Source organism: Hyposmocoma kahamanoa, unplaced genomic scaffold (genome assembly GCF_003589595.1).
Source record: "Hyposmocoma kahamanoa isolate Upper Pololo Valley unplaced genomic scaffold, ASM358959v1 63, whole genome shotgun sequence".
In the NCBI taxonomy this organism is placed as follows: domain Eukaryota; kingdom Metazoa; phylum Arthropoda; class Insecta; order Lepidoptera; family Cosmopterigidae; genus Hyposmocoma; species Hyposmocoma kahamanoa.
The window spans coordinates 2,711,072-2,736,161 of record NW_020653851.1 but is presented as its reverse complement, the minus strand read 5'-3'; the positions used below and the strand labels follow the sequence as shown (position 1 = coordinate 2,736,161).

The window sequence follows — 25,090 nt, the reverse complement described above, 5'->3', positions numbered from 1 at the left end:
TACTAATTTCGTTCGTTGAATCTCTAAACTCTCTCCTGAAAAATAGTCATTCTGCAGATGTGACCTTATTACACCATGAAGGCGAATTGATTCCCACACTCTCTAACGGTTTGAAAATATACATTAAAGTGAACACATTTGATCTAAACTGATATTTTGGAGTCAAATAATGTAATCATACTCATATCTACTGTTAATATATATTTTGCCTCGTGGGTAAATATTGTGACGTGTTCGGCGATAATGTTGACGCGATTGAAATGTGTCACATGATAAAGTGTGAGTCATGGGCCATATTTATTTATTAAATATTATTTCCGTGATTAAATAAACTATTCACTGTGATTCACAATTTTTTATTGTTCAATAAATACCTATAAACCAGACTAACACAATACTATTGGTTTTCGATTAACTAATAATACCACGATGTCCGATCGCGTTTCCGCGAACATTGCGAACGCACTACAATGGTGCGGAAGCCCCAACAACTCATGTTGTATTATTGGACTCTTAGGGCGCTGTATGCCTTTTGCGTATAGTGGATCCATAGCCTGCAAGTGTAAAATAATTGACAGTATTCTCTAAAGAGCGTAATTTTTACGTCCTTTGTACACTGTGCAAACCTACGGATCAACATGTTGCTTCTGACTGCCAGAGCCCTACGCTCGCGGGAGCGTAGGGCTCTGGCCACCATGTCCACATTTAAAGGCTGACGCAAACCGTTGGACGGAATGGCAGAGGACGTTGAATCAATATATATTTTATGCTATAGCAATTGAAATAAGGTATAAATTTTAATGCTCTGTGTGTGTTTCTCTTTACGGCAATCAAGAGCACCCTAAAGGGATCCACCGGTATGCGCTGGAATCCACCGTTGTACATTCAGGCGAATGCGACGAAAACTTTTCAACTGCGCAGTTGCTAGTGGAACGACTCCGAGCGACTGGCGGCATGTCGGCGGATGACGCGACACTTCGGTGGACTCTGCGGTAAGCTGGTGGCGTACGCTCGCAATATCACAAGGGATATACATATCTCATCAGTGTGCGCTGGCGGGCAAAAGATCCTCTTCGTTGAGAGCTGGGGAGAGCCTGTGACCGGGCCTCGCGTAATTAAATAGGAGGCTCGGCTCACATACATTTTATTGTGGAAATAGAGAAAGAGAAGGTACAGGCAGGGAAAAGACAGGGTGGAACAAAACATAATGCTATAAAAACAGATATAGTGGTATAAAACACTCCCTTACAACAACAGATCAACATTTAACGTAGGTGAACTTATCCCAAAAGTGCCTGTATTCGTACAAACAGTGATGATTTATAAATAGTTACTTTACATGATTTTAAATGGTATAACTGGTTAGAATTTTGTGTAAAGGCGAGCAGGTGTGCTCGCTTTGGAAATTTAGTAGAGAGTAGCGATGGAAAGAAGAACAGTAAGAGTGACAAAAAAAGGAATTAAAGCACGATTCAAAATTTGGCCAGGAACTAGAGAAAAGGGTGACAAAAAGGCGGGCTGACGATGAAGGAGGTCGCATCGTCACATGCCCCTGCCGTCTGTCTATTTGCGCTGGCCCTAAAGCACCGCCTACACAGTCGAGCTTCACCGCAAGTAAATTTAGGCACGTCAAGTAAGCGATTGTGTATATACACATATATGTGTGTGTGTGTGTGTGTGTGTGTGTGTCTGTGTGTGTGTGTGTGTGTGTGTGTACCGTAAAACCCGCGGAAGTGGTACATACTCGCATATAACAAGTATACAACGCGGACATTGCGCAAGTTAAGTGAGACTATGAGGATCAACTCAGACGGACTATAACTAACACCGGGGCCAGTTTACTGTCAGATCTCGGACGCCAATCATACACGCGGATCTTAATTATTTAAATGCGGAGATATACTTGATGATTTGCAATACGAACATCGTTGACGAAATTAGCGAGCATGATAATGTATAATAAATACATCAAAAATAAACCTGGAATTGCTCACAAAATGCCGTCAGTTCCGTAAATTTTGTATAAGGTACCGGAATCAGTTGGGCGTGATATGCAACAAATATGAAGGACTGTCTGTTTCAACCGTGACACATGTCGGAAGAGACACAAATGAACACCGCAATAGACAAAACGTGTAGGACGCACCAATAAACAGAATATTTACATGATTGAAAGGTGTCCCTGAAGAAGACTCGGATCAATATTAAATTATCTTTTGTTGCGGGCTTGAATAAACACATCCACTTTGCAGCGAGGAAACTTTCCACGAGAATGTCAACAATTTTCCCCGAGAATAGAAAAATAAAAAGACCATAAGAAACGTACCGGCAAAAAACATGAAAATAAAGATTACCCAAGTGGGAAACTTAACGGAACTTGAAATTTTAATAGCAGTAGAGTTCCTTGTGAAAGGGTTCTTCGAAGGAAATACTGCCACCTTACCTATTTCTGCCGCCAAGCGGTATTGTGAGCATTACTGCGTTTGGGCTTTGAAGGGCAGGGTGCTGGTAAAATTACAGGCACGCCTCGTCCATCGCTTGATATAATAAAAAAAAGCTTAAACATTGTCGCACAATACTGTATACTCTTTGAATGCAGTGTCCAAATGAGTCTCAATTGAAAAAATGGTTACAAACTGGCACTTGTACGATTAAAATAAAGCCAAATTCATTTAAGAAAAAAAGTTATTAAAAATTTATTAATATACAAAATTAAGACAATGCGATTTAAAGCTAGCTCATAATGGCTATGGAGCGACATGTCGCTTACCACCAGGCTCACGCCCACGGCTTATTCGTCCTGTCACTTGGTATTATTAAAAAAAAATCCATAACCAAATATAAAAAAAGTTGTCCACGTTTTACTCGTAAATTATAACCATTAAATAACTAACTGCACATATACGTAGATGATACTGCTTAACCTATTATGCAAAAGGGCTGACAAATTAACATAATGGGCTCAAACGACCCTCTGTGGTTTCATCCGTGAAATATGATAAGTGCGTAGCAGATCTAAGATCTCATCCCGCATCTATCAAAGACAGGATTCTGGTGTTTAACTTACGCTTTTATTTAAGTGACTAAATTCGGAAACTTATTTTTTTTAGAAAGCTGATAAAATAGATTTAAAAATTACGTACATGTCATAATTGCCACCAGCCATATGTGCCATGAAGCCTGTGCCAAATACGACAATTTTTTTGCAATGGGACCAAAAATTTTTTTTTCGCACGCACTCACAGTACACCCTAGGGAAACCCTGTATCGCGGGTGCCATGGACACACACACAATAAACCACAAATTACACCCAAAGTCATGAGATAAATAAATGTAGGCCATACAAATATTTCTCCCAGCCCGAGAATCGAAACCCGCGTGGCATTCTAGTATTGTAACGGTTCGGCCACGGAGGCATTTGTGCGCATCACGATAAGCCTATCCATAATAGTTGCAGTGCCACTCAGACCTATAAATCGCAAAGATCTGAGGGTCACTGCCATTGCGCCCGTCTCCCTGACACATAAAATTGACAAATCTTACGTGTCTGTAATTTCACGCACCCTTAGCCCTTGAAATAAGGAACGCAGTAACACTCACATTACTGTTTGGCGACAGAAACAGGTAAATTGGCAGTACTTCCCTGGACGAACTCTTTCACAAGGAGCTCTACGACTATTAAAACTATTTATCTAATTCTTAGGTTTCTTCGATTATTACACATTGGAAATGAAAGTATTTTTCGGGTGTAATCGGTCACACAAACGGAAGCAGGGCCTTTACAGGTCCCGTGGTCACGCTACGGGACCTGGGGGCCTACCATAACCTTTCCAAAAACAATGTTATTTCAATGTAATCTTAAAGTAAGCTTATTATAATATTACTCATATTCGTACCATGACGAACCTGTCAACCAAGTAATGTATTATTGCAAAAATGATTGAAAGAACGAATGATTTCCGAATATTATTTATTCCTTACTAAAAATAGAAAAGAGGTAACGCTATGTGAACTATATAATGCATCTCTTTTTTTTTATGTTCCGAATCGTCTTATGTTTAAAGTACTTAATGTTATTTACATTAAGAGAATTTTGACTGTTAAGAAAAGAAAAGTATGTAATAATAAAATCTATTAAAATTACGTTGTTTTCAATTATTATTCCGCATTTTCATGAAGAAAAATAAATAAAACAAGCTGACTTTTGATAGTCACGTTGTGAGTTCGAAACTATAGTCCAGTGTCAACTGTTACTTTCGCCAAGGAGCATATAGTTGGATGGCGCTGTTATAATTTTACGAAATAAACATCGCGTATTTTTATTTAAGGAAAAAATATTTACTGTGTGCTATTAAATAAAAAAATAAACAAAATATTGAAGAGAAATATATAAAAAATAAATAAGTTCAACTTGACTTTTCATCATTACAAATCAATATTAAGACAATAAAACTGAAAATAATATTGTTTCCATTGCATCCGTGTAACTATTTTAAGATTGCTAAATTTGACATATTGTCGCGTCATAATACGAACTGATTGAATGAATAGTCACAAAGCTGCCAATAAAACATCATAGTTTTTACATTACAATAAACTTACTTTAAGAGCGTTATACGAAAAGTCAATGTAAAGTTAAAGTAATATTGTTTTAAGAGGTTGTGGTAGGCGGTAAAGGACCCGCTTCCGCTCCATAGACTTAATATATAGGGTAGCCTGGTCTAAGATGACGCATCCGATAAGAGTACGCAATGTAGATTGCCGAGAAGTTATTTACATTAAGCAACTAAGTTCAATGTCATTTTGTAGTGCTAGGAAGTGGAGATTGTTGTGCGGAAAAATTATCAAAAGTTATTGAAAACCAAGAAAACCTAAGTCTGAACATTTTGATGTATTTGCATAAAACTTTTTGGTACTTTCAAATTGTTACTAAGACTAAACTAAGCATATTTTTTTACACTAACTTTGTATGAAATCGCCCAAAAACTCGTCTAGAGATTAAACTGCAAACGATTCCGGTCACTTGCAACACATGGGGTTAGTAGCAGTTTTATTCTGGAATGGCTGAAGTGTGCAAGAGTACGCAACTCGACGTGTTGCAAGAGTACGCGCGTAGCCTCATACCAATTTTTTAGAATAGTGTACTTCTGAATAAAATTTCTGTCGCCATGCCTCGTTCTAAATCAACAGAAACCTTTTGCGAGAGTCTAGTATTTTTAAAGGTTTAATAGACCGAATGCTCCGAATGTGTCTGAAATATCGGCTGCAAGTGCTTCTAAAGCACCACCACCACTCTAACTAAGGTATGTCCGTGCCACAAGTAGACTCTTCTCAGCTCTCCATGAGCAAAAGCCCATGCATACCGAGACAAAAAATCACATTACCAGAAACGTATGGAGGTGATTCGTGCAATCGATAAACGAAGTCCTATCAAAAAAGGTGTTGCGTACTCTTGCCGACACACATGCGTACTCTGACCCATGGTACAGTGTAAGTGTACGACACGTCTACAAATCCCATTTTGCACTTTTTTATCAATTACAGCCACACTATTAAATATAACTACTTTTCACGTTAGTATGTAAGAGTCAGATAAGTAGAGTATAAAATAAAACAATACTTAGTTGATTTTCTAACACTTTTTGTTTTCATTTTACACGGTTTCAAACCTTAAGTGCATCGTCTTAAACCAGGCTATCTGTACCGCTCGAACTGCGGCCGCAAATCGCACAACGTCTTTTTCGCTATAGCACGGACACACAAGCCTTATCAGACCGTTTAATGGGATTCCGTGTTGAAAAGTATGGTGATTCCCTTAGCTGCTACAGCATATCGCATTATTTTAATTTGGGACACAACAATTTATTTATGTATCTTAATTGCTAATAGCTAAATATATTAATAGCTAAATATATAAATATATTGGGTATTTATAAATCTTACTGTTGATACGATAATGTACTATGTACTAGGGATTTATAGGCGATTGCATCGATGCAAACGCGCGACTGCATCAATACAAACGCTCGATTGCATCGATATAAACGCGTGATTGTAGCGATGGAATCGTGCGTTTGTATCGATGCAACTTTAAGCAACTTCACAGCATGTATTCTGTAGCTATGCCATAAATTAGGAACGTTTATATTACATATAAAAATGTTTCTCAAATAACAAAAACAGAATATAAACATACTGCACTGTTTTATAATAATGATAAATATATATATAATTTCGAAAACTATCGTAGTTTGGACTCTGCGGGAAAAGTATTTTGATTTAATTTTCCAAACGAGTAGGCTTCGTCAATACATAGCTGCACACAGGCGTCTTTTGAGTAGAGGGTTTAAGCTATACTCCTCCACGCTTATCCAATGCGGATTGGGGACTTCTCGCGTTTTCTCAGGGCTGTGAACCATCTTCAAGGTGCAGGTTTCATAACGATGTTTTTCTTCATCGTTAGCGAGAGGTAATGATACAAAACATTCACAAATGTACTTATATATTAAACATAGGTACATACCGCCACATTTCGAACCGTCGTCGACCTGCTCGAACCGCTCTCGTGCTACACTACCATCGCTCAATACGAGTATAGTCTGCATCAGTACTTTAATGGAAAATAATGTAAAAAAACCTTTTTTTGTATACACATACTCACATTCTTGGCCACAATCTCACCTGATGTTAAGCGTCGATGTGATCGACGCCTATTCACTCTAGCCTTGAAAAGTCTCAAATTGTGCTTTTCGCATGTACTCATCAGAAAGGAAGAAGCAAAGCGCTTAGCGTGAATGGGTGGTATATCAACGACATAAGGATGAAGTGTTCCGGACCTTCTAATAGACCGAAGGAGGAACGGTGAGGGTGGAACTAAATTCAAAAGTTCCTGCGCACACTTCCCGAAATGTATACAATAGAAAACCGATAAGTAGACTACTTTTCTGCGAAGGTCAAGGTTTTCTAGCTTCGACTCTACAAGAGAGAGTTGTTGTTAATAAGTCTCCTTGCTCTTCGCTCCACCGAGTCCAAGTCAGCTAACTGATACAAATATTCACAAATGTGCTTACTGATAATAGGCAGAGCCATCCCAAAGGTGGCAGCAGTACTCCATACACGATCGAACCTGTGTTTGAACAGATTTAAAAGCTGTCGAGGTGTGAAGTACCGCCTGACCTTGTAAAGTATGCATAATTTTTTGGCACCACAAAGAAACTGAAACGCACAAAGATAATGAAAACCTTTCGGGGAAACGTAGTACCGCTTTTATAGACACTCATGTTTGTACTCGTAAACTTACTTTTCAATAATGGCAATACCGAAAGTCCCCTAGAATTGCTGAAAATTTGAATTGTTGAAGAAGGATTGTGACCTTTTTGAGGCCTGCTTGTTGTGTGCGTGCTGAACGACCAATGGACGCAGATTGTGTTTGTGTTTTCGAGTTTATTTATTTAGCCGATTTTCGCTTGTTGATTTCAAAGGTTTAACAATGAAAGCTTCGATCTGAGCCTCTTTTCTTTTTAAGGACAATAACCGTTACGATCAAATTTTTCGAGTTCTCAGTTCTCGCTAAAAAATGTATTTAACATTGAAGGTGTTATAGTACATGTATATATACTATATGTTTATGATACAATAAATAACAATTACGTAATAAAAAAATAGTACCTGAAAAATATACCGTGAAATAATTTAAGGGCTAATACAAAATATCGTTCTGCTGTAAAATTCCAGAGTACGGCGTTGTTTGCGTTGTATTTCTATTTTATTCCTTGTGTTTCTAAGAAATCTACATTTGACTAAATTACAGTTCCCTAGATTATGCCTCGTGTCATGTCCTCAAAAACGGGTAGGGTGAATATCTTCAGTTCCCTAAAATAAGGTACGCGTCTCTCTCGCTGACCCACACAGTTTCACATCCACACCAATGGCCCTAACACATTTCTTTAGGGTTTTTCATAATTATATCTATGTTTTTTACACAGTGGCAAAATATGTGTTGTAACAGCGTTTACCTAAAGCAATAGTCCATATTGCAAACTAGAGGCCGCATTGATAAACACAAACAGATAGGATAGTTTCCTACCTAAACAAATAATAAGTTTTGAAACTGACCCATAGATTGCAGCAGCGCCTGCGATGGCTCCACCGCACTGCGCAGCTATGTAAAGTGCAGTCCGCAGCAGTGACACCCGTCTGCGCACGCATAGCGCCGCTGACACTGCCGGGTTGATGTGGGCACCTGCAATAACATGCTGTGATTACTGAAGGGGCATAATAAATTGCACTCGCACCTCAAGTCTTTTGTAAAAAAGACATTGATGACATCCACACAATTAAGTATTATGAATTTACTAGCGTTGCCGTGACTGTTCGTATATAATAATCTCAGTACAGAGTACTAAAAAACCGACCTCTAAAGTCATTCATCCCCTAGTCTGCCACCCTTGGGACCACGTCTGAGGTACCCTCTTTCCAACAAAAAAAGAATTATCAAAATCGGTTCATAAAATTTATCGCGTAACATACATAAAAAAAACAGTCGAATTGAGAACCTCCTTCTTTGTCGGTCGGTTAAACATGATTCTTAAATATGATACGATCTTTATAAAGCTATACAATTTAGAACCTAATAACCTAGAACCTAATAGTGTAGTTGCGATAATTGTACATTAAAAATATGTACATAATGATCAAACCTCTTTGTAACTATTTGTTTTACAATATCAAGTGACTCAACAAACAAGTCGCACGCCTGGTTGTAAGTTACACACCTACCCCTAAGAGTTACAGTACCACTCAGACCTTTATATCTCACAGATCTGAGAGGCACTGCCACAGTGCCCGTCACCTTAAGGCATAAAATTTGTAAGACCCTCCAAAACCGGAATGCAGTAATGCTCACATTACTGTTTGGCAGCAGAAACAGGGAAAGTGGCAGAATTGCCGTGGACGAACTCGTTCTTACTTATCATTAATATCAAATACCTGAATGCAAGTGTACCTGAATTTCTTCCTATTTCTATAAAAAAGTTTCGGGTTCATAGAAATGCACAATTTTATAAATTTTGTCACTCTAAATGAGTTCATGAAAACATATTATAATATTTTTTAAATTTCGGACTGATTTTGAAATACATATTTTATTAAGGTCATAACCCTGCGTCCCTTACGCGGATTAGGTAGGATCAAGGGTAAAGATGGGAAGGAAATGGTACAGAATCCATTTATGACCCCGGTCTGGACATTAAATTAATAAACTAAATAGCTGAGCTGAAAATAAATGCAGATAGTTTATCTTCGTATGATATATACTGAAGTATGATATAAACAGAGATGTTTTAAATTGGTCTATAATTATTTGGACAAAAATATAAACTGTTATCGGCATCACAATTTGAAAAATATTAACAAACATAAAAAACGTTTATCACTAATTACAGGTTCTTAACACGTACATACCGTGGCAAGAAACCTGTAATTATTGAGAATCATTTAGCGAATAACCACAAAAACCGTAAAACTTAAACTTAAAAAAATCCATAGGCTCTTGTTAAGGCTCAGTCACTTATTAATTATAATCCCTTGCTAATGAAGAGCAAATGCCCGCGTCGCTTTGCCAACAACCAAAATTTCGACATACAACTATAGGTTTACGCATAAATTCTTACGGTCCAAGGATTCTATTTCTACAACTACAAAAAATTTTATATGACCTACTAACTACGGGACTTGTGAATATCTCTAACTAGTGTCCCCAAATACTACATGCGCGGGACCGCACTAATTAAAAATAATAATATAATATACAAGATAGTGTGTACATTTAGTATATTTTTACTTTTTACACATACATATTTTTACTTTTTTTATGTTAATGATACAGATTACAGAAAACATTAAAACAATACAAAAGAGAAACATCAGTAAATTTGCATTTCAATGGCACACAGTATTCAGAGGAAATATAATTATATGAATTTGTAAACGAAAAAAAAGCATAAACAAAACAAAAATGATTTTAAATATAACACTAATATATATATAGAAGTATAGTATTTGTTGAAGTGAGCATTACTGCATTTCCTTACATTACATTTACATTAGTACATTCAAATGTGCATAATATGTGAAGTGATTCAGACCCCGGACAATACTATTCCTATGACTCCTATGATCACGTAGCATCCAGCGTATATTATAACTAAAATATCATATTCAAATTTAGCGCTAATTTTTAATGACCAAAGGGTATATAAAGAAAGTTCAAGTCAATTAACTGTTTAGTGACAGACTTATTAAATGCTACAATGCTATTATGGAATAAGTCACGGTTACAACAAATTTGATCATATAATCTACTCACTCGGTAAATTAATTATATTCACACGCACAATCACGTACTCGCATGCTCACACAACTCATCACTTTGTTGTGTTATATATATAGGGTAGTTACTTTAGTGTAAAAACGTAAATTGTAACGATTGGGAGCCCGGAAACCAGTACGTACCACAGGTCTAGTTCTAATTACGTGCTCTAGTGTCTTGCTTAAGATAATTGTGTTTTATTTATTTCACATTTAATTAAAAAAATTAACACTTTCCTTTGTGAGATCTTTATTATTATCTTTATTTAACTGCCTCCGTGGCCGAACTGTTGCACGTCCATAGCAGTTCCAGAGCCAATCAAAGTTTTAAATCGCAAAGATCTGAGTGGCACTATAGTAATATAGTGAAAAGTGTAAAGTAAACATGGGATTTGTCAATTTAAAATATTTCTGATAGTAATATCAGAGATATTTTAAGTTGACAAGTCCCATGTGCCAGTAATTCCACCCCTTATCCTTCAAAACCGGAACGCAATAATGCTCATATTACAGCCTGGCGGCAGAAATAGCTAAGGTAACTTATATTAGGTTAGGTTATATAGGTATTTCCCTGGATTAACTATTTCACAAGAAGCTTTACTGTTACTAAATAACAATAAGGAAAAAAATGACATTTCCGCTTTTATCTATAATTTTACTAATTGCAACTCTGGCATTCCATTGTCACTTAGGAGAGCTTGCGGTAGAGTAGTGGATGTAAGGGTTTAGTAGAAGCAATACAGTGAAGTGCAAGCAGAGATCGCACTAAATATTTAAACCCAACTCTATGTTAATTACGACATGAAGAGTTCAAAGGTCCATAATGTCAATCTAAGCTTGCTTCTTGCTCGTAGTCTGTTATTTAATATATTAGTTTCGCCAAGATAGAGAGTGCTGTGTCGTGTTATTGGTGCGTGAATAAATAATGTTTAGAAAACAATATAGGCGTCATGGTTAATTAAATAAGTTAATTTTTATGTAAAATAAGTTAATTTTACAGTAATATACTGGAATTAGACACAACATTTTTAAGTAGATTGAAGTAGGAAATGAAACTATTTTTCCGGATTTAATACCCTTTTTTAATTTTACGAAGAAAACATTCCAATTTACGCTACATTAAGTATTACAAATTATTTTATTGAATGATTTTTTTATCAAATTAATTATTAATGTAAATTGGCTTTTTCTCAGAAATTATTTTTTTACAAACGATATTAAAGCCATTGTACGTGTTCTATTTAATTCAGTTGATATAAATAAAAAAATCATTGGTATATGTAAATTACGTATTGAACACAGCGGTTTTCTTATAAAATTTCGAAGTAAATTTGTTTTTTTCTGTCGTGAAAATTTTTCAGGAAACCCCAACTCAAAATGGGAAGACCCTTATTTACCTGGAACGACTCCATAAAACATAACATGGAATACTATCAACGTAACGAAGACGACCGGACAGAACTAACTAAAGACAAGGACAAATTTAGGTAAGAAGTTGAAGAAATACAGAAAATTCCAGAAACCGACACCGAATCAGAAGGGGAAAGAAATGATACAACTTGAGCTCTATGGACGAGAACACATCCTCACCCAGGAGAATCCACTAAGAAAGGCAACACGAAGCCCAACACCATCAACGCTCATTCCTAACAACACTATCTAACCACCTACCCAAATAATTAACTAACCTTACTACCTACTTTCTGTCACGCGCTGCATAGCCGGCAGAAATCTGGTCACCGGTTGCGGCTGGTTGGTCTTCCCCTACACAATCCCGGGCATGTGACTCCCTGTCAGATTTACTCTGGCTGGGTGTGGTGCCAATGAGCAATGAGCAATCGTGAAAATTTTTCAGCAATCATGTTTTCATTACTACATATTTTTTCCAAATCGATTGATTCAACACTTCCACTTTTATGGAATAACGCACACACTCAACGCACACACTCAACATAGCCCCGCACTAGGGAAACCCTGTGTCGCGGGTGCCATGGACACACACATAGACAACCACAAATTACACCCAAACTCACGAGAGAAATAATTGTAGGCCATACAACTATTTCTCCCGGCCCGGGAATCAAACCTGGGACCTCTGCGTGGCAGTCCGGCATGGTAACCGTTCGGCCACGGAGGCAGTTAAATATAGTTAAATATAAGAATAAAATAGCTTATTACCACAAATTGTCACTTTTTAACCGACTTCAAAAAAAGGAGGAGGTTCTCAATTCGACTGTAGTTTTTATATGCATTTGTGAACCGATTTCAATGACTCTTGTTTTGTAGAAAGGGGTTACCTCAATAGTGGTCCCGTTCAAATTTTAAAAGAAAATATCCCACCTCTAAGGGTAACATATTAAGGGATGAACCCAGTTTATTGGAGATCACTCACTTTCCGTTAACCGGTTTTAATAAAACTTGCAAAAACCTAAAAAACTTATGAGGCAGGTTTTTTAATAAAAATGTCATTATTATAATTTGCCAATTGAACAATAAGGTAAAGTATAATTTTCTACAAAGAATGTAGACACAATGTATAAATTTGGTTGTTACCCGCTGTGCTTATGGTTGATCACGCTTTTATAAAGATAACGAAGTATACAATCTTTTGCTAATAATTTACGAGTAGCATCTCTCACTTATTTAACTATTTTGTTCAAAGGAATATTACCAGCATCTTGGGTAATAGGAAATTAAAAAAATATATGTTATACACATAAATCTAATTAAATTTTAGATTTCTGTGGTATTTTAATGTATGTGGTATATGAATATTCGAAAATATAACTATATAGTGGGAGAGAGTTTATGTTATTGAAACCTAGGACATTATCAATTATTTATGCAATGATAGGTAGTGATGGTACGAACAAGTCGTGCGCCTGGTACCCATAGCAGTCGCAGTGCAAGTCAGAGCTTTAAATCTGAGGGACACTGCAACTGTGTCTGTCATCCTGAGACATTAGTTAACAAGTTCCATATGTCTGTAATTTCACCAGCAATTATGACATTACTGCCTAGTGGCAAAAATGGGCAGTACTTTCCTGGATGAGCTCTTTCACAAGGAGCTCTACTGCTACTATAAAAATATTCTCGCTAATACACTATCTCGGAGTGGTCCTTCCGTTCAATGACGCCGAAATATCGCGATCAAATTGCGGTAGATAGGTGCTGCGCTAGAACTTGACGCTGTAGTTACGCACGAAACGTTTGGTTTCCACATTTATATATTTCAGGGAATAATAATAACACCTTACCTATTTTTCCGCCAAACAGTAATGCCAGCATTACTGTGTTCCGATTTTGAAGGGTAGGGTGCTGGTGAATTTACAGGCACATGGGACTTGTAGCTTACCATCAGGCGCACGACTTGTTCGTCCCGTCACTTGATATTATAAAAAAAACTTAGACCTTTTCAAAGCGAGAGTGAATAGGCATCATTTAGGTGTGCATGCTCCATTATCGAAGAGTCACGTCCCACCAAGTGAGATGGAGGTGAAATGCGCACCTTTTTTATACAAAAAAGACTTTACATGATATCTTTGTTCGCTATACAGTATCATGATTTAAAACTAAATCAGTGCACATTGACTTCAGTTTTTAAAAAAATACTACTATCCATTGTATAGTGTTGTACCGCCAAATATCTCGGTATGACCCTCGACGTGAAGCTACACTGGAAAGCTCATATCAAGAAGAAAAAAAGAATTACACATACGTTTAAACAAAATGTATTGGATATTTGGCAAATGCTCTTCACTACCTGTGTGCAATAAAATATTATAACAGGTCCTTATGCTAGTGTGGACATATGGTATCCAGCTCTGGGGCTGTGCTGTTAAAAACAACATACAGACAATACAACGCTTCCAAAATAAAATACTGAGAACAATTGTTGGTGCCCCTTGTTATACACGAAATGAGGATCTGCATCGCGATTTGGAAGCCAAATTTCACGAACATACACTTCATCATCATGTGAACAAAAAGGCTATACAGCTACTAGACAATACCAATATAGTGCGTAGACTACAAAGAACCTAGTTAGTACCTTACCTTGAGTTCGTGTAGTTATGTTATAGTGAATAAACTAATTATTATTGCTATTGTTAACTAGACTATGAAACATAAACAAAGTGTCTACCTATTAACTAATATTGAAAGATATTGTGTCGATGAACAATACACATAAGGTATTTATATTTTAGGAAGTTATGTTAAACTAAAATTGCTTATTAGTCTTGTAAAATTGCTAAATTGTAATTAGTTATGTTTTGTTTTGCTTTATAAATTAAAATTTTTACCGTTATGTTATTTAAATTAAGATGGTACTTTTATTTATGTATAGGCAAATGAAAATCAATCAAATATAAAGATCAACGAGATAAAATAGTTTTTCACGTTACTTATACCCAAACCTCGTCAATAAAAAATGTCGTTCAGATAACCAACCTTTGTCTCAACGGATCTTTCCAATTTCCGGTCACGCGCTTCCCTAGGGGAATACTTAAATCGGACACATCTGCTATTCTGGTCATCAACCAGCCTTGAGACTATGACTTGCATGATTTTTAAAACCGATAATGAATTTCAGAAGACCATGGACCATGAGACCTGTAAAGGGCCCGAAACGTACGTTTGTTTGAAAAAACAAACATACGCGATTTAAATCCGGAAAAACAGTTTCATTTCCTATAAATTTGAGAAGGTTCGTTTTCTATATTTCGGAACTACAAACCGTGGCACTCTCAGCACAATAATAGGTATCAGTATTATTGCACTTGCACTAAATTTAAGTACATCTTACATTTATGCTTAAATTTACTTAACACAATGTTATGGTTTAAGATGTACTTAAGTTTGGTGCAAGTGGTGGTAATAAATGACTTACGTCTCGAAGGTGGCAATGCATTTTCGATATTAAGTTATTTCTTAGTACCTACACGGAACGTGTATAGGCGACAGTTAACACGGCCAACGAAGGGATCATATCACTGTCTGTAAATTAAATTTTAATAACAAAATAAAGTCTCTCTCTCTCTCCCTTCCTATGTATATAATTATATTTAATATTTTTTTTGTGTCGTACTGCCTAAAATCCTCGTTCTCTATTATCTATTATTTTTTGTCTGTAGACAAACAAAATAAAACAGTTCAATGTTTGTAGCTTTGTATTATTATATAGACTGTTACAGTTGTTGCCATCTTTGTATGTTAGGTTTGCTTTTACATACGAGTATATCGCACTGTTAATACAATAGTGTATTAACTCAAAAAGAGGACTTTTCAGAATCGATGAAAAACGAATTACTCACTTCCCGTAAAAAAAATATTAAAATTTATATGTTATACTTTATTATAGACACATAAATAATTTCTCAAATGTATTTTTAAAATAAAATGGAAAAAGTAATTTTATGTTTTTTAATTAGGATTATTTTGGTCAGAACTAACTCTCATATAGTGTGTCTCTTTTTGAGTTAAGTAGATATTTTTTGATTGTTTCTTACAATATTACAATATTCTAACAACGGTTTTTTTGACGTGTAGAGAAGCAAATTTTACGTTCAGTAATGATATAATATTAAAATTCACATATTTTGAGTTACAACACTATTGTAATAGCAGTGCGATATGTTTCTCATTTTCTATATCGTCGGAATCGTCGCCTTACTTTCTCAACAAAAGTTACTGAATTGAAAAAAATATATATTGTATATACAAATTTTGCAGACTGATTTCACAACCCATTTCCTTCATATTCACACACTGGCTTTATCTTTTCTTAAAGTAATGCATCCAAATTAACACCTTTGATAAGAAATTTAAAATAAATGGGAAGTTCTGCCATCTCTTGAATAAATCACTCTTTATAAGATACGAATTTGAGAAAGAAAGGGGACGATAATGTTTTTTAAACTCACCGAATTTGAATAGGCATCTCATTTCGTGTGTAAGTCGTATTCAAGTTTGTCAAATTTCTCTGGCAAAATTAAATATAATAATGGTATAAATATAATATGTATACATTGTAAGTAACAAACTTAACTTGTTTGAAGTCAAGAAGAGTGCACGTCGCAAAGACAAAGTGATTCCCGAAGTGCCGATTCTAGAAATCTTTAAAAATAGGTCCATAATATAAATCCATTCAAATTAATAACAAAAATGCCTAACAGTATAAAAATATAGCAAAAAACTATTATTCACAACCAAACTAATGACATTTGAATAAAGCAGTTATTCAGTCTCAGAATTCATGCAGGATAGTGAGCTCTAACAAAATGATATCGACGTTTACAGTCCATATTTATATTTAGTATCTAATTTAAACCTTTTTCTTGTTAAAAAAACTTTTGCTAACATCCACACAATTAAAAATTATGAATTTACTAGCTTTGCCGTGTCTTAACGCTGTAAGAAGTTGAACCTGGGAAGTAAAATACATGAGATATTGTGTAGGTACGTCAAAATTACGTCAAAATATAGAAAAGAGGTAACTAGTTTATTTTTTATAAAATTAAGTGACGGGTCGAACAGTCGTGCATCTGGTGGTAAGCGATACGCCTGTTCATATCAGTTGCAGTGCCACTCAGAGCTTTAAATCTCAAAGTTCTTAGGGGCATTGCCATTGCGCCCGTCACCCTAAGACATAAGTTGACAAGTCCCAGGTGCCTGCACTTTCACCACACCCTTACCCTTAAAAACCGGAACGTATATTACTGCGTTCCGGTTTACGTTATTACGGGTCACATTATTGCTTAGCGGTAGAAATAGGTAAGGTGACAGTACTTTCCTCGACGAACTACATTTCAATGGCGGAAAATTTTATTACAAGGTATTATGATACAAACAAGATCTAAGTACAATTTGCTATACCCTGACTTGTGATACTATTATTTATTGGTAACAACTATATTTACCCCATGTAGTTGTAATAAACGATATTCTGTTCTACACTATTCTAAAATGTAAGTAAGTACCTACGCGTTGCCCAGTTAAGAAGAGTACCGTGTTTGTTTGTTAGATTATAAGACGTAATTATGTAATGATTGCATAGAATACTTTTTCTACGAGTAAATAATATCATGAAACAACCAACATTTAATATATATATATATATTGTTACCAATCCATGACACAACGAACGCATTTAAAAAAAAAATTAGCCCATTTATAAGGGTAGGCAAAGGTTCCAACTTACTGCCTCTTGGCATATTTTTACGAAAGTCAAACGCTTCAAAACAAAAACCCAAAGAAATAGAATAGAATTGGACAAGTATATTATATTTTAACCAATCATTTTTTTTATAAAGATTTATGCATGACTTTTAAGACCCTAATTGATATTTTAATTAGCGAAAATATGACGTTCTTTTTTGACACTCATTATGGTTCCGTGTACAGTACTTTTTAGCTTAGGTATAGTTCAGTGAGTTCACAGAACTATAATGAAATTTTTCAGGTCAATGGCGAGTACCATAGACAGAATTTTGATTCAGAACTAAATAGAGCCCATGGATTATGAAATTAAAATCGACAGATTAAAGTACATTTTCTCCATATGTCTTCGTCAAACTGGGCACACATAAAGGACTATATAAATGCTCTTATTTCAACGCGAAGCAAGGGTATGACGTCTATTATCCCCTGATGACATGCGGATATGTAGATCGAGGTCATAATACCCAGGAATTCTACGGGTTAGCAACCCTGGCTCAACGTACCTAGAATTACGTGTGTCGTATGACGATGATATATTATTATCATATGTTTCAAATAAATATTAAAATGTAAGTAGTGTAGTACGGATCAAAGGATGCTATGTATGGCAACAGTACTTAACACATGACCAGATGATCTAGTTATCAAGTGATCAGATAATTATAAGGTCACATGATATATGAAAACCTAGAAATACTCTAGACAGGTGAAATTACAGACACATGGGACTTGTCAACTTGTTGGGTACAATAGCAGTACCCCTCAGATATTTGTGATTTAAAGCTCTGAGTGGTACTGCAACTGTTATGGACAAGCGTGTAGCTTAGAATCAGGCGCACGACTTATTCGTCCCGTCCCTTGTTATTATAAAAAAAAAATTACAAAATAGCCCAAAAACACAAATGAAGCTCACCCTTAAACAATCTTCCTTTTAATGTTAAAAAAGTAATGAATATACTGATGTCATAAAAATGATGACAACTTATAGTATATTGCATAATAATATTTTATACCCCTTCCTAACTTTGAATAGGTATTCGTGTACATACATACATATAAGGTACTGTAGCAGCCAGTATCAAAACACAGTACGAGCATTTGCTTAGTACTTGGTTTACTTATTGCCGAGTGGTAATTAGTCGACTCTAAAGATTTTTTTTTGTATTAATTTTGTAACAATACAGCTCCTTGTGAAAGAGTTCGTCCAGGGAAGTACTGCGTCACCTTATCAATTTCAACAAGCTGTAATGTGAGAATTACTGCATTCCGGTTGTGAAAGTTAAGGGTACTGGTGAATTTAGAGGCACATGAGACTTAGCAACTTATGTCTCAGGGTGAGACTGCCCCTCAGATCTTTGTGTTTAAAAGTTCTGAGTGGCACTGCAACTGTTATGGGCAGACGTGTCGCTTAGCATTAGGCGTACGACTTGTTCGTCCCGTCACTTGTAGTCACCGTAGCGAGGTCATTGTAGAGTGCTTCAGGCGAGGCCTATGTCCAACAGTGGACGTCTTTCGGTTGAAATGATGATAATGATGAAATCTTTTTCTTACTCAAACTCGTTTCAGAAAAAAACACTTAAGTGAACTAACAATTATGACTTGAACAATAAGTTTGTGTTCGAAAAAAAACCGCGAACACCGATTCTTGTTAACAAACTTTTAATAACTTAAAATTCCTTTTTGTACTTTTCATTAAGCAAAAGTACTAAGTTGAAGCTCTCAAACAACCACAGGAAGAGCTTTCAAAGAGTATAAATGGGTTTGTGGCAAACTTTGAAGAGGGATAGAAATTCAAAGACGTCTAGTGAAAACATTAATCGACATTGTTCTTATCTTCGTAGTCAACCCTTTATACGGCAAGAGTTTTGTATACGGAAAAAATTGAAACCATAGTCCACCACGCTGAACCAATGTGAGTGGGAGACTTCACACGTTTCCCAAAGGTTGTGACGTGTCCAGCCCATTTCGGCTATAAATATATTTGCTAATAATAATACGTAATCGGTCACCGATTCCGAGTCCCTGACCCACAGACAGACGCGCCGCTGCTATTACTGAGATATATCATCACTCCAATATTTAATATTTATCTTTAAAGTCATTGGGAAGGCGAAAGTGAAAAGTTGTGAACAAAATAATAATAACAGTAGAATTTGGCGTTTCGCGACAAAGAAAATTATATTTTAAATGACCCTGTACATCAGTTCCCTATCAGTAGTCCGAAATGACATTTTCCAGAAATAACGTTTGGTCGAAATTTCATAACCTCGAAAACAATTTTGAGAGGAAAATGTTTTTTCTTTTAAACCTAACAACCCAACCTAACCGAGCCTAATCGTGTCTTTGCAATAAACATTCAACATATCCTGAAAGAACCACTGTTTCGTTATAATTCGGTTTTCGGTGTAATGAAAATTCGAACAAACGTTATTTCGGACAAAAAAATTATCGAGTTTGTGAAACTCACAAAAGCTGCAATTTTGGACACAAGTCGAATTATCAGAAAGTTCATGCAGACAAAAGACGAAACAGGCTCTTATCGCGACACACCCTTAACACCGATTGACATCATACTGCGTTTAATGAAGTTAAAACCAGCAAACAGGCTGAGAAAAGAAAAACATAATAATAATGTGCTAGACATCCACCCAAATGACCTAATGTCAAACCAGCATCTTGATTTTGATTGCCTCTACCGATTGGAAACTGCGTCTTTACCGAGTGGAGGCGTACAATATTGCGGATAGGCTACCCGATCGAATTAATTCCGATTTTAATTAAAATCAAGGCCCAGACCAAGGAAACTAACTCCGAGGTATACACGCCACAATACACCGAAAACACACAGACCATACAAAACTTTATTTCCCAAATTGGTATTAATATGTTCTAACGAACCTGGGGCCTATTTATGTAGCATCTACTGTGCATCATTTCTAGATATCTATCGATACATATCTAAAATTTGGCTATTTTAATTAAAATCGTTGTTCAACTCGAGCGAATTTCAAATGAAACAAAAGAAAGACATAAAAAGACAATTAACCGCTCAACCGCATAATGTGATTCTATTTTAAAGAACGTAAAAAGACGAGACAGTTTCCGGGACGCATTGAAAGTCCCGAGACCCATTAAAGCGACTATCTCGATTGTAATAATGAGAGTATGCATGCACAAAGCACCAGTTGAACAGAGGTCCTTTTGATTGAAATGCGTCATAAAAGACCAGTGTTAGCTGTACTTCCTCGGTAATATAATAAAATGATAATAAAAGTCGTCACTAAGCACATTTTACACATTTAATGGGATATTATATCGTCACCAAGGATCGTCACTAAACCTTTCTGTAATAATTAAAAATGGAAAATAATGTCACAATTTTACAGTTGTGATTTTATCACATGAAAGTTTTAAAAATACTACGAACTACATAAAACTAATCAATGTGAAATTTCATAACTCTCCTGTTTAAGAATCGATACCACCTGAGCTCGAATCCCATTTTTCCCGTACTAATACGGTTTATTTTGCTTGGATCGAGTGGCAGAGTACTGGGTTTATTTCAGAATTATTTTTTTTTACAAAGCCATTTCAAAAATGTTGTATCGTATACTATAGGTACCGTGTTCTATTTAATTCAGTTGATATAAAAAATCATTCGCATATGTAAAGTATTTATTGAATATAGCGGTTTTCTTGTCAAATTTCGAGGTAAGTTCGTGTTTTTTTCTATCGTGAATTTTCAGTGTATATCCTAAATTTTACTATATATTTTTTCTAAAGTGATTGATTGAACACTTTCATTGTTATGCGGAATCAACCAAAGCTATTTGAGGTTGTATAGATCCTTAAGCATAAAAAAGATGTCGACTAATTTCAGTTCGTAGAATATTTAAACAACTCTCGTCGAAAGTTGTAATCTTGCAGATGTGGCCTGATTACACGAAAGGTGTGAAATTATTTACATAACAACATGGAACATTCGATTGTGAATTGAACACGTAAGTATTTTTTTTTTTGCGTACAAAAAGTAAATCGTGACTTTCACGCTAAACGGAACATACGTAGTACACTTTATAAAAAACCTAACTGTACAATGTAAGTTTGCACTTTTCTATGTCAGTATGGCTAAGAATATAAGAAATATTAAATGTGTCGCCCATATTAAGGCAAAATCAATAATCGTGTCCCAATTAAAGCTTGCAAAGGCGTTTATATTTGTAAACTGTTGATGTGCACCGATCGCACTTAAAATATACTTTACATTCTGCTCTCAAAATGGGGCTGTCCAGCCATTAGTGAAAATTAGGCCGGTCGAGCGACACGTTTGAAATTTTGTCCCGCCTCGGACATTAAGGCGAGAATTAGACCGCAATTGTGTAGGAAGAGGCAAGAGATCAGCGTTATTATTATGATATAATTTAAAATGTCATTGTGGGAAGCGCACTCATAAAGTTATAACGAAGGGACAAAGGGTGAAGGGTGCAGCACGTGTTGTGCCGCTATATTATCCGGTTTAATGTCGCCTGCCAGTTATTTTTACGGTCATGAGAATACATTGTAAGGTGAACATTAAGGTTCCACTGATAATAATTATTTAATTTTAATTTCAAATGTATTCAAGACTTATACTTACGCATGACTCGGTACGACTTACGTACTTCATCTGTCCTTGTTTGTTTTTTTTTTGTTAAATAAAATCATAACAAAAATAAATACATATTTAAAAAATATGGGGCACCTATAACAGTTACGTTAATAAAACCGGTATTATAAAATATACCGTATTTTAGATGTATAAATAACGTCTAATGGGAATATTTAAATCCGACCGCATTCCAATTTCAATTTTTTACAAAAAAGCCACTTGACAGTTGAAAAAACGCATAATCTCGCCTCGCAACCGACCCTTGTTAAAAAAAGAAGGATAATTGTGAACATCTGCACGGCCGCAGTAACTCATCTGACGTACGGCCGGCGCTATCAAACAAATGGGAATAAAATATCTATCATGGCAGACTTTAATTAGCCTCTACGCAACAGATGATGATAGCCTAGAGTTTGCACCTTGCGTCTAATTTTATTCGATTACGATACAGGTACACTAAATTACCGTGGAAAAGGATTATACCTGCTTACTTTAGCTATAAGTAGAGTTAGGACATTTGGGCCTTATGTAAACGAAATACAGTGCATAGTTTAATTAAGTACAAAAATGTTTTAATTACGTAGGTAATAATAATTCATTCCTAAGCAGATTCCCCTGAGAAGAATGGTTATGAAACTCTAAGAGATTGCTCTTCGTAAACAAGCATTTGTTCACATTTATACTTTTTTTACTATTTTTACTAAATGGAGCGCTGACCCAAGGAAACAAAAAATATTTAATAAATAATCTGTAGTACAACGTTTTATCAAGTTCTTAGTTTAGATATTACCATCTCAGTCAGCCGTGACCATGGGACCTGCAAAGAGCTCGAAACGTCGGTTTGTTTCAAGAAACGAATATACGAGTTTTAGATTCAAAGTTTCTGCTTTGTGTGATAAATAAATTCGGATTCTATGTATTTAAAGCTACACATATATAAGTATGTATAAAAGATGTGATGTAATGAATGGATGGTCGTTTCTGCTTTAACAAAAAACCCCAGGTAGTTCACGTGCGTGTCTATAGTACAAAAAAACAATTTTTGTTCATGTGCCTTAGTTTTTCTTCCGTGCACCTAACAGTGCAAATAGAGCAAATAACGCTCGTTGGTATAAACTCAAAATGGAAAAGGAAGCAGATTTTTTCAACCTGTTTGCATAAAACAGTAGCCTGACGAACGTTTTTTTATGACCTCTCGTAAAAAGCTGATCGAATGAAGTGCCATTATCGTAAATCTTACAAACTCGACTGAATATTGAATCGGCTTGCGAATTATTTGTACCAAATGTAAAATGAAAAATAAACTTATTTGATTAGCGCCTCTCGGCTTCTCGACAAGGAAAGTATATCATTGTTGGCTCCGTTCTTAATGTCTACCATATTCGTTGTGACAGCTGCCATATTTTACTGCTGTTGGCTATGGCACAACGCAGTTAACAAAAGTTTTTTTTTAACAATTCTCAACATCCTACAAGAAGAGCCTCCTACGCGCAATATTGTGTTCAAAGAGCGCCCATTGCGTGTACATTAGCTTAATCGTATTTATGTGTACTAATTAACACAGTACGTACTAGTACGTACATAGCTACATGTTATCCAGTACATTACACGGTTGTTTATATATGTAAGCTGAAGGATCTTAGGTATTAGCTCTGCTAAATATTGTAGAGATAGTGTTCAAAACAGCGAAGTTTAGATCTCGCTGAACGGTTTGCCCTGTGGACACTGGATGAGGAGACTCGACTCTCAGAAGGATTAATTCGGTACCTCCAATGAACAATACGCCGACTTTATTTTTGGACCTGTTCTGTTTTTCGTTTGTTTTTTTTTCTTTATTTTTTGCCACAAAATTCGTTGGTTATTTTTTCGATATTTTTCGTTTCATTTTTGAATTCCGTTGCTCTGGTATCTACTCATAGTACAGGGAATTCTTTTGTTTCAGAGTAAGTAATAGATGTGATTGTCTAAAATTTTTTTTTATATATATATTAAGATGACTAAATATCCTTGCGCCTGACGGCAGTTAGGTGTTGTGCGGCATTTGCAGCGCGACACTATAATTAATAGTTTTTTTAAATGCCTTGGACCAAACGCGCTGCTTCAGGTGCCGCGTGTCACGAGAGCGCTGTTTTATGTTATACGGTTTCGGTTCTCATAAAAATGAAGACATTTTCTTTCCATAATATTTCATGGCTTCTTATACTACATATTTACATTATTACTGAATAAATTACAGAACAAAGAATAAACAAAAATCTCCAATAATGTCTAAAAAAAAAGAAGATGACGAGTTCTTCTTTTTTTTTAGTGAAATCTGTGAATGAAGTCTGTCTGTCTTACCAGAAATGTTAGCGAAACAGAGAGTGAGGGTAGCAATCGCACAGCCGGAAGCGAGCGCAGTGGAGAGCAGCACAGCTGAGGCAGATGCGCCGACGCCGGCTCCACCTGCCGCGCCGCACACTATGAACACGTACAGGAATGAGGCCGCACATTCCGCGACCACTGCCTTCCACAATGACAAAGTCCGCACTTCCAGTCGCGCTGGGACTCTACCACCCAGTCCCGTATCATTTTCTTTAGCCGAATTTCGTAAACACTCCAACTTTTCAAACAAAGTAATAATATGCTGTTCTAAATTATCATCCGGGATGTTGAACGTCTGCTCACCCATATTTAAAAAATAGAATTTAAGAAATTCGAACGTGTGCGAAAAGCGCGCGAAGAATTCGAAAACGGGCAGCTGTTGCGATACCGCCTACACAACGCGATATCTGCTCCCGAGCGAGCCCGCTCGCGTGCCAACCATAGAATGGATGGGACAGGACTGAATGAACCGCGTTCCACGCTCGTAT

General features: G+C 36.0%; 1 protein-coding gene across 3 annotated transcripts in view; it reads right to left on the bottom strand.

The window, feature by feature from the left end:
* The window catches only part of LOC113230252 (neurogenic protein big brain), a 218,042-nt gene extending 192,984 nt beyond the window's left edge, over positions 1-25,058 (bottom strand). For all 3 annotated transcript variants that reach the window (XM_026464094.1, XM_026464096.1, XM_026464095.1), the window contains exons 1-2: positions 24,579-25,058; positions 8,117-8,243 (exon numbers count right to left, since the gene is read on the bottom strand). In XM_026464094.1, the coding sequence (XP_026319879.1) occupies positions 8,117-8,243; positions 24,579-24,909 (458 nt within the window). In that variant the 5' untranslated portion in view covers positions 24,910-25,058. The remainder of the gene's footprint in view (positions 1-8,116; positions 8,244-24,578) is intronic.
* Positions 25,059-25,090: the final 32 nt, after the last annotated feature.